Genomic DNA, 10,276 nt, shown 5'->3' with positions numbered 1-10,276 from the left:
TAAATTAGTAACTAGAAATGCAGTTTATTGGAAATTTTCGGCATCAGATAAACACCTACGAGGTTTATACAATTGAGGAAAATAACATTAATGATCGTGACCGTAAATTAATTTGTACAGAATGTGATACAGGAAGATACCTAAACAAACAAAACGGGCAAGTTAAGTCACAATCGCGATAGATAAAGCTATAAACAAGGAGGAGAGAGATCTAGATAAACCAGGCAGAAGAGAATGGCTAGGATATACAGAATGGAAATAAACGGGGCGTCGGGGCGGTGAAAAAGTGCAATCGCGCATTAGGGGACATGGAGGGAGCGTAATCGTTTATGTTTCAATGGGGAGAAGTGTGTGGGAAAAAAATTAATTTATTGAAAGTGGGACAAGAGTCAGTATCAGAATATCTTGCACAGGAAATCGAAATGGAGACAATCGTAGAACACAAGAGAAGTAGAGGTAAAAATAAAAAGAATAAATAAGTAAAACATGTGGAATGAAAAAACGGCAGTATTCAGGAAAAAACTAAATTAAGAAGAAGAAGGGATGCAACAGAAAATCGGCGAACCAAAGAGAAATACAGGGTGAATCTGAAATAAGTTTGAAAAAAAAAACGGTAATTGGTGATAATGAGAAGAATTCATAGACAGAAAAAAAGTGCAAAAACTGAACAAATTCGGACAAATTTTCCCTATTCATAGGCGTCGAAAATACAAGGACATAGGGTAATTTCCATCCTTTTGATTTCACCTCCAAAAGTTATTTACGCAGAATTATTTTGTGTCAAGAATACTCCACATTTTTTTCAAACTTATTTCAGAATCACTCTATATAAAACAAGCCATGACAAAAAGGATTCGAATGAGCACAAATAAAGAAATAAAGAAAAAGGAAACAACATTCATACGACCAACCAGGAAAATGCTAAGACTAAAGGAAAATCAATATAGAGAGAAACGAGAAACAAGCAACAGGAAGAAAAAAGTGATTGAGGTGAGCGGATGACATACCTAGTAGTGCTGATAATGGATGAAAGAGAAATGCGAAGAATGTATGGATGTTGGAGTTGAAAATGAACCTTAACAAAACTAAGGTGGTGGTTTTTGGAAGAGGAGGGAGAGGAATGGATGTGCGAAGCTGGGAAGGGAAAAGGACAGCGGAAGTAGACGAATATAAGTAGTGTTCAGGGACTTAGGGTATATTTTCAAAACAAATATTTGTAAACGGACGTAAAAGAGCTAATTAAAAAGACAAACAGAGTAATAGGACAAATATGCGAAACAGATGAAAAAATGTTGATGTTTGAAAGTTTGGGGAAGAGTGTGAGAAAAGGTAGTTAAATTATGGGTATGGAAGAAACAGGAGAAATTAGTGAAGGTGCAAGGGTACGTAGGAAGGAAATCGGGAAATGCCAGGGTATATGGTAAGGAAGGAATTAAAACCTGATAAAATAAGAGTGGAAACAGGCAAAAGGGCGGTGAAGTATGAGGAGAGAATATGAGACAGAGAGGAGTGTAAGAGAGAAATAGAAGTAGAAACGATGGTACGTGGGGAAAACTTGAGATATTAAAACGAGACAGAGTACGTAAGTTTGTAAATTAAGACAGGGAAGGATGACAGTGTACAGAGACTAGACAGGACAGAGACTAGACAGGAAAAAAAAGAATAGAGAATTTCAGATCATCGGATGGTATAGTAAAATCATATCCAACAGCATATATACTTGCGATAGCTAACGGCCAACGTCAGTAGGGAAGGTACAAAGGGTGATCGCTAGGTACAAATGCGGAAATCAAACAAGAGGGATTTTTTTTTGGATGGATGATGAGGGGAAAGTATGCAGAATCTGTGTTGAAGGTATGGAAACAATGGAACACGTGAAATGGCGATGTGTGGAGTTAAAAGAAGAAAAGAAATCAGAGAAAGAGTGAGGCTGGTTTCTATCTTTTAATATACAGTGCGTTCGTAAAGTTCGGAATAAGTTCGATAAAACTGTAAGTATTAATTTCTGAGAAAAATCCTCGAAAAGGTCAACTTTGTTTTTAAAAAACGCATTTTCTTCAGTACTTTACTTATGTTAACAACTTTTCGATGACGTCATAACTAGGAGATGAAAAGCTGTCAACACAAGTAAAGTACCAAGAAGAATTTAATTAATTATTATTAATCTATAGAATATAATTATCATGTACACACGCGGCCACCCAAAAGTTCACGATTTTTTTCACGTTAATAATGTTACATAATAGGTATTATATTTCTTCAAGACTAACTTTAGAATCCTGACTTTTTTAAACAAAGGATACATTTGTCATAAAAAAAACAATGCATTCATCACAAGCGCCACTGGACAGATCCCATTTTAATTTAGGGAAAAATTGAGAACTCTGCACCAGCTATCGTGCACTTTTAGGTGGCCGCGTGTGTACACGATTTCGTACAAACCTATAAGCAAAGCCATAACGGCAAAAATAAAGTACCTAATCTATTAACTTTTTTACAGTGATCAATCATATAATGCCGCATAACGTGATAACTGATAACATATTTTACCTTACTGTCGGTTCCGTAAAGTTAGTAATTTTTCTTAAAGCCGAGCGGCTTAACATGAGCATGAAGACTGCTCTAAAGACTTGATGGTATACCTAACGGTGACGGAAATATGTATCTGTATTTTTTAGGCTTTGTGTAGTCGCGGTGCCATTTTTTTAGGATGTACTTATTCATCTATTTTAGGGAATTAAAGATACAACGATTGCATAAACTACTTTATTTTCACGTCTCGCCTTCCAACCCCCCCGAACACCAATAATAGCGCCCAAAGTAAAATTTCAATGAAAATTACAGCACCGCATGGAGCCAACCAAGGAGGTAAAAAGAGTTCTAACTCCACGAAGCAGACTGACGATAGAATGTTGGTAACTGCATTCACGTTGCACGAATACGGGTTCAGCTGTAGTTGTTTGTGGGCACTTCTGACACCTATTTATTGTATTGAGGTTTTATTATAATTACATGTATCATTATATTATAACTTCCGATGAAGCAACTGGAATATCACTTTACTTGGTCTTGATCACGCAAGAAAAAGTATAAGAACATCATTAAATAAAATTATTGATAAAATAACCTGCATGAAGCAAGTGAAAACATTTAAAAAACTGATTGTACTAATAAGACCAATCCTAATGGCAATACAAAAAAATAAGCAAATGACAATTATGAAAACCCGTTATTCCCGATACCACATTATAAGAAGATTGCACCACAAAAACTTCTAACAAAAAGAAAAAGTATTGTACTTCTAAATTAACGAAACCAAATGCCGAGAAACAAAAGGTGGCAATGAGTGCAATCCTCAATAGTCGAATTAATGATGATACAAATAAAAGTAAACAACAAATACATAATAAAATCTTGTGTGATTTACTTTGCAGACCCTTAAGACTTGAAAGTTGAAATAAGATGGCTTTCAACGTCGTTGTTAAAAACTGTTTAAATTTTTGTAAGTGATTACGTGCATTGTTAACTGCATGTCATTACTTAATACCAATGAGTTAATGTTCTACTGCTTCTATTAACCATTTATCAAATAAATATACTAACGCACCTATAGCCGTACGAAATTAATAAAAAATAACTTCGGAACGTGATATTTTTAAATTTGTTATCACCAGCAAAATTAGAAGGAAGTTTCTTAGTTATGTACGGATACGTCATAACTGGGAATGGCAATTGCTAGTCGCTAGCAGTCTCTATCAGTTTGTTTCGTTTTAACATGTTTGATGTTCTTCTTCAGCGCTTCTCGGTTAATTTCACCTCCCCACGTGACCGAAAACAAGCTTTTCTCGTATTTTAGCGAATTGTCGAACGTGTCGGTCGCTGCTTTATTGACGACGTTCTTAAAAGAGCGAATTATTTGGCGGTGATGCAACAAACGCAAGTCAATCCATTCCAGAGCTTTGCGGAAGCAGTCTTCCACAGGGACAATATGGTCAGCAATACCATGTTGGACACAATCTTCTGCCGACAGAATTTGAGAAGTCAGGAACAAGTCCAAAGCCTTTTTGTGACCGATTTTTTGAACCAAGCTGAAATAGATTGATAAAATTGCCAGAACTGGTGTGACGAAGTCATTACCGTGTTCCTCCACCCCATGCTGTTATGATTCCCATCTTTCCCTGGACGAAACCGAATTTTACATCTTCTGTTGCAATAATAAAGTCGGAAAATATAGATATTTCGGCACCACCTCCTAGCGTGGGGCCTTGAATTAGACAGACGCTGAACATTGGCAGCCGCTGCAGGCGAGACAGCGTGTCTTGCATCCAGTCGCACATTTGCGTGGCTTTTTTTGGAGTACCAGAAGCTTTTGCAAATACTAAATCACCACCGGAACAGAAATTGCCTCCAAGTCCACACAGAAATACAGCTTTACCTTCTTTCCAGTTTTCAAGTTCCTCTACGCATTTGCGCAACTGTACCATCATTTTGCCTGAAGAACAAATTCTTTGCAGTATTGCCTACCTGTATCAGTAGCGTCGAAATATCAATAATGATAGTGATCAACATGATATTGATCTTATCAGCGTTTTGATGTTGTAAAGGTAGTTAGAAAAAAATGCATTCAACATATTTGTGTATCGAATTAAAACGATACTTACTTGAAAGGTGTCAACACTATTGATATTTTACTTCACGGATTACGAAATAGAAATGAAAAACTTACCGCTTATCGCATTCTTTTTTCCTGGATTGTTAAAATAAATCACAGCTAGGCCTTTATCGAAGTATTTGTTCGACAAAATTACATCACCACCTTCGAATTCATTTAAGAAGGTTTTAATTTCATCAAAATTTGGTTCTGATGCAAGCGACATTTTGTTATTCTGCAAAAGCTCTCATTAAATAACAAAGAACTGGATTTTGAATGTTAGGTGTTTAAAAATTCTTCAGTCGTCACTCAACACCCACCAGATTTCATTTGTGGCATGAGAAACATGCTTGAATATATGAAGCGTTTTAATTACGATAAAATAAATTTCGCAATCATATACGTAACTGTTTTAAGCGATAATAATGAAGAAAATGGAAAATTACACCACCAAAATGCAACCATTAATTTCTATACTTACTTAATATTTGTAATTAACTCAAATAAGCAAATTAAAAAAATTGAAAAATGAACCTGGCAAAATTACAATTTTTGAATAGTAATTTTATCACCTAAAGTGCACTTAGATATGCAGCCCAACATACCGAATGCAGCATTGATAATTTTACTTGCGAGTGAATTAAGTTAAAAATTGGTAACTTAATTAAATTGATAATAAATGATATGTTATTTAATCTGTTTGCATCAGTTAAGATCAAATTTAGAAGGAGAACTCTATCGTACGCTGATCACGTTTTATCATTGAGAATCGGTTAGTAAATTGGATCGTGTGTAACGCACTTTAATTGTTTAACTAAGCCGGCATGTTTGTTATTGTCTATGATTGTTTTAACCTGTTTTAGTTCAGCAATAACATCACGTACAAGTAGCATTGTTATTACATACTTACCCTAAGACTATTGGAGTTTTACGCTGTTTCGTCGGAATAATAAAAAGATCAACACAAAACTGTAGCTCTTGCTAGGACTGCTAGACTGACTTTTGGAGCGATAACGTTGTTAGCTATTAACAAGTTCTGTGATTAATTACAAGAATAGTTCGATTATTTTAATTACCTTACTTCGTAAGTAGGTATGTTATATTAAAAGTTATTCACAACATATTTCTCATGAATTCAAAGTTCAACAGCAGCTCAAAAAAATCGTGTGAAGACTGAAATATAAGCAAGCCAAAATACGATTGCTAGAACGCACTATTTTCATATTTTTGTGATGTACACTAATTTATACTTAACCACTGAATAAGGACCAAAAAATTCTAATTAATTTGAAAGTTTTGGATTTACCGCAATTTTATAATGACATTTGGGTTGGCAGCAATGTGCGGTTTTGTTTGTTCATTTAAAAATTCAAGTTCTCACATGAACTCAACATTATTGTGGTTTTTGCAGTTTTTAACATTTTACAAAAACAATCCCTTGAACTGTTAAAACAATAAATGCAAGGTAAATAATGGCGCAGAAAATAAAAATTTGTAGGTTAGGTTACAAATTCTAATAAATCATGATATATTGTAGATGTCAACCCAAAAGCCTGCATTGAAAAATGCTATCACACAGATCCTTAGCTGTGCGTTACAGCCCCATTCCGATATCCAGCGCTTGACAGAGGAGCGCAAGAAGGCTCTGGAGATGACCGAGGGTAAACAGTTCAAAGTCTGCAGCACCATACCTAAAACATATATTTCTAGATTACCCTTTCATACTTCTGGAGATAATACAAAGCAAAGAGGAGGCATATGCTGAAAAATTGATGGCTGCAACCTTTTTAAAGAATTATGTAGCTGACAGTTACGGCGCTAAGGAATTTGTTGCATTAAATCCAAATTTAGGACAAAAGTTGAGTTTGACTTTGATTGAATTGTTATCTCATGAAAATGACGTTATAAGACAAATGATTTTATCTTCACTTGAATTGTTGGTTGTAAATGAATATCCAAATTTATTTAGTGTTATTAATAATAAAATTATGTCTTATTTGTTGAGTGAAAATATACTTGAAGTGACTGGGGCTATACAGTTCATGAAAGGGCTGGGGTACAACCAGAAAATATTTTGTAGTGAAAACATGTATTTTCCACCTGAGTACATCGAACCACTCCTCAACGTTCTTCACAATGAGGTAATATGTCCAATGTAATTAAGATATTTCTTCCACTGACTGCGTCCTAACAAGTATTTGTGATGTTGGCACAAAAACAACATTCTGAAAAATTAAAAACGATTTGAATATTACCACGTTAAGGTACCAGTAACCAAATAAAGAAGAACAAGTAGAAATTCGTACAATATGTTTGTTGAAAGAATATGAGAGCTTACGCGACGGTTATCACTATACACCTATTAACTTACACAAGTCATTAACTTAATTTTTGCATCTTTTGTGTTAAAAATGACAAATTTCAATATTATTACACTTGTTTTAGAATTTCCCGATGGATTTGCGTTCAGCTACGATATCGTGTATGGTTCAGATTCTGATAAGTTGTAAGAAAACACCACTTTTTGCCGCAACGAATGCTAGACTGACAGAAGTTTTTCAAAAGTTGCTTAGTGAACCCTACAGCCATTCAAACGACTTCAAATTGAAAGGCGAAATTATCATTCAGATTTCTCACGCTGTGGTGTCATTATCTGACGGAGCTTTGGAGCTCGTTACTTGCTGTTTGCCAGCGATCGGACAAATTATGTTCAATTGTTGTGTTGAATTCAAGGAAATTATAATGGGACACAATCAAACCCCGAGAGATGCGCAAGAAAACGAACCCGAGAATTTCAATAAACTCATAATGAACATACTTATCCTGATCAACAATATTTTTGTACTCCCTAACTACTCCTCTCTTCTAACAGATGGCCTAAATGATTTCATGTATCTCTTATTCATACTAATGTGTGCTTATGATAACGTAGAAGACACACTCTTTGTAGAAGACGACATTGACAACAGTCCAGAAATAGATTATAGTCTTCGAGGTCGCTGCAGTCACACTTTATTGGTAATTAGATTGATAGTTAGTGCTCTGATTGATGTTTGCACTTTATTTCTTGTTTTGCAGGTTTTTATGGACAGATGTGACTTTAATAAGTTTTGTTCGTCATTTCACCATGTTTTGCAAAAACACATCGCCGAAGCAAATTTAGCACGAACAAACTCGGAAATCTATTACTACAGGATTTTAGAAGCTTTAATGTTTGGAATCGGTTTGTTGAGTTACGTATTTGAGGAGCCAGAACAAAATTTTCTGTATTATATTGAACATTGGTCTTCTATGTTAGTTGAACAACAGGCTCCCCATTGGTTGGTTTTAGGAAGGTTACTGTGGGTGGGTAGCAAATTCAGCACATCCTTGGCTCCAGTAACTTTAAGCAATCACATTAACTCGATTTTAGCAAACTTTACCTCTCAGAATAACTCCCTAAGAATAGCATGTCTCGAGTAAGTCTCATTTAAGTGTATTATAAAAACAATCGCAACAATTCCAAATTGACAGTAACTTGATTAGTTGTCAACGGTTCACAAAATATTTCGGATATTTTTAAAACTGACACTTAAGTACCTGCTGATTTAAATTCGTATATATTTTTTAGCGCATTGAGGACACATTTAGCATCTTTAAAAGTCAATCCGAATCGGATGGTATTTTCAAATTTGCTAACAGAAATCACCGAGTGTTTATTTAGTATATCCGTATTTTCTCCATCGATGTCTGCTTTGTGTCTAGAAGCGATGGCGCATTTTTTCGAGGTGCGTTACAAGTTATGGTGTGTTTATATCAATGTCTTAATGAACATTTTCAGTTTTCACCAGAAAGCGCGGCGCGTAATCCTCAGAGAGTTATGCAAGTGATATTAGATTCTCTTCTATCTCACATTTCTAATACGAACGTAATCAAAGAAGTGAAATTTCTGCTCAGCAAAATAGTTATCAACTCTAGTTGCAAAGATATAGTACAAAATAGTTTTATTCCGTTTACTGTTAAATTGATCTATAAGAATTGTCCAAGTCCGTTGAATTTGAAAGTAGACGTACCAGAAAGAGGTTTTGATTTGTTAAACACGGTCATCAAGTTCTATCCAGAAACGATAGATAACAACGTAGTCATTCAAGGATTTCTTGCTGCTTGCAGTTGTATCTTGGACTTTAACGACAACAGCATAATGGAGGTAAAATGAACTCAGTTATTTCAGTATCGTTTAAACAGACTGGTACATGTACAGGTGCTAGCATCAAATGAAAAGACGTAGAAAATGTGATGGTGTGATCTAAAGAAAACATTTTGACGTTAGTGTAGCTTTAATTTCATTTCAAATGGTATTTTGTAATTTTTGCCACCCACAAAAATCTGCCTATTTGAAAGTAAACTTTAATTATCTCAATTTTTTAGGTGGCCACAATTTTTATTAGTAATATACTGATGAAGGCTTCTTTTCAAATCAAAACATTGCGAGATATGAAGGGCAAGCTCCTAGCTGAATATGTACCTGATGTATTATTTAAACTACTAGAACCGTACCCGCAAGAAGCAGTGTGTCCTTCAAAATTTGGCCGATTGTGCGTTATCAGTATTATGACCTTGCCGGAGCACATTCAGCCTTGCATCGAAGCGATTTTAAAAGCACTTCTGAGTGCGTTGCAAAGAACCGAATTCAGGGACCCCATCAAAAGTTACTGTTTTATTTTTGCTTATATGTTTACGTGGCAGACTGAAAGTATAATAAATTTTCTGTCGGGGATTCCCGGACCGGATGGACGCAGCGCCTTATCCTACTTCCTAAATAAGTGGCAAATCAGCATGTTACATTGTGAAAAATTCGAAAAGAGCATAATGTGAGGATTTCATTTGTAGCCAGACGTGATTTGACAATTTGTTTCAGCACTCTTGCGCTTTGTAAAATGATCGAGCACTCCCTCACACAGAAAGATGACAGAATTAATGAGTGCAGAATCAGTTTAGAGGCTCCATACTCCGGAGAATGTACAGGTCTAGAGAAACTGTATCTTTGTCTGATTAAAATATTTCTAAACGAGCTCGACGTAAGTGATTTTAGGCTGGAAATTTAATTATTTGTCGCGACTAATCTTTCAGGGGGAATGTAAATATTATCAAGAAACTGATGAAGTGGCGAACGGTGACGTCCTAGTAAAAAATCATCCTGTATGCGACTTGGACTTGGTGGAACACATCAAATCATTTATCAGGAATTATAATACTCATCATTATTATAACGTAGTAAAGAAATATGTACAAAAATACGAAGAAAATGTGGTAGAATTGGAAAAAAACGGCATTAAACCAAATAATTTATGAGCCAAGAGCTGATACTTGTGATAAAAAAGAAATATTTTTATATAAACCGCACGTCTAGTCAGGCAGCTAGCGTTTAATCGTATCTTTTCAGTTACCGAATGTAATATAGTTATACATTATTTTCTACCACGTTTATTTTAGTATTATGTATTTTACTTTATATTTTTGTGCTTATATTGTAATTATTTTAGAATTTAAGTTATTTATATCATCTATATTTTTTTAAATAAACTAGTTTTATTTCTTATGTACACTTTATTATGTAGAGTAAAAACTAATTTTATACAGATATAA

General features: G+C 34.8%; 2 protein-coding genes across 6 annotated transcripts; one reads left to right on the top strand and one right to left on the bottom strand.

Annotated features, from left to right (window-relative positions):
• Positions 1-2,752: 2,752 nt before the first annotated feature.
• LOC138139679 (ethylmalonyl-CoA decarboxylase-like) lies at positions 2,753-5,674 on the bottom strand. Of its 2 annotated transcripts, none has more exons than XM_069060068.1 (4): positions 5,562-5,674; positions 4,727-4,886; positions 4,138-4,492; positions 2,753-4,088 (listed from the first exon to the last, which is right to left on the bottom strand). In XM_069060068.1, the coding sequence occupies exons 2-4, from the start codon at positions 4,875-4,877 to the stop codon at positions 3,743-3,745; spliced, it is 852 nt and encodes a 283-aa protein (XP_068916169.1). In that variant the 5' UTR covers positions 4,878-4,886; positions 5,562-5,674; the 3' UTR covers positions 2,753-3,742. The 2 variants fall into 2 exon arrangements, with proteins under 2 accessions (XP_068916169.1, XP_068916171.1); XM_069060070.1 differs by lacking the exon at positions 5,562-5,674 and adding an exon at positions 4,972-5,049.
• Ipo9 (Importin 9) lies at positions 2,788-10,229 on the top strand. 4 transcript variants are annotated; one of them, XM_069060036.1, is made up of 10 exons: positions 2,788-2,868; positions 6,189-6,312; positions 6,362-6,792; positions 7,097-7,669; positions 7,730-8,109; positions 8,262-8,418; positions 8,472-8,837; positions 9,059-9,501; positions 9,549-9,708; positions 9,761-10,229. In XM_069060036.1, exons 1-10 carry the CDS (start codon positions 2,851-2,853, stop codon positions 9,980-9,982), a joined length of 2,874 nt encoding a protein of 957 aa, XP_068916137.1. In that variant the 5' UTR covers positions 2,788-2,850; the 3' UTR covers positions 9,983-10,229. The 4 variants fall into 4 exon arrangements, with proteins under 4 accessions (XP_068916137.1, XP_068916140.1, XP_068916139.1 ...); XM_069060039.1 differs by lacking the exon at positions 2,788-2,868 and adding an exon at positions 5,596-5,735; XM_069060038.1 differs by lacking the exon at positions 2,788-2,868 and adding an exon at positions 5,601-5,743.
• The last annotated feature ends 47 nt before the right edge of the window (positions 10,230-10,276 follow it).

This window comes from Tenebrio molitor, chromosome X, assembly GCF_963966145.1.
Source record: "Tenebrio molitor chromosome X, icTenMoli1.1, whole genome shotgun sequence".
Lineage (NCBI taxonomy): Eukaryota > Metazoa > Arthropoda > Insecta > Coleoptera > Tenebrionidae > Tenebrio > Tenebrio molitor.
Note: the sequence above shows the minus strand (reverse complement) of the source record. Positions and strands in the feature narration are given on the sequence as shown.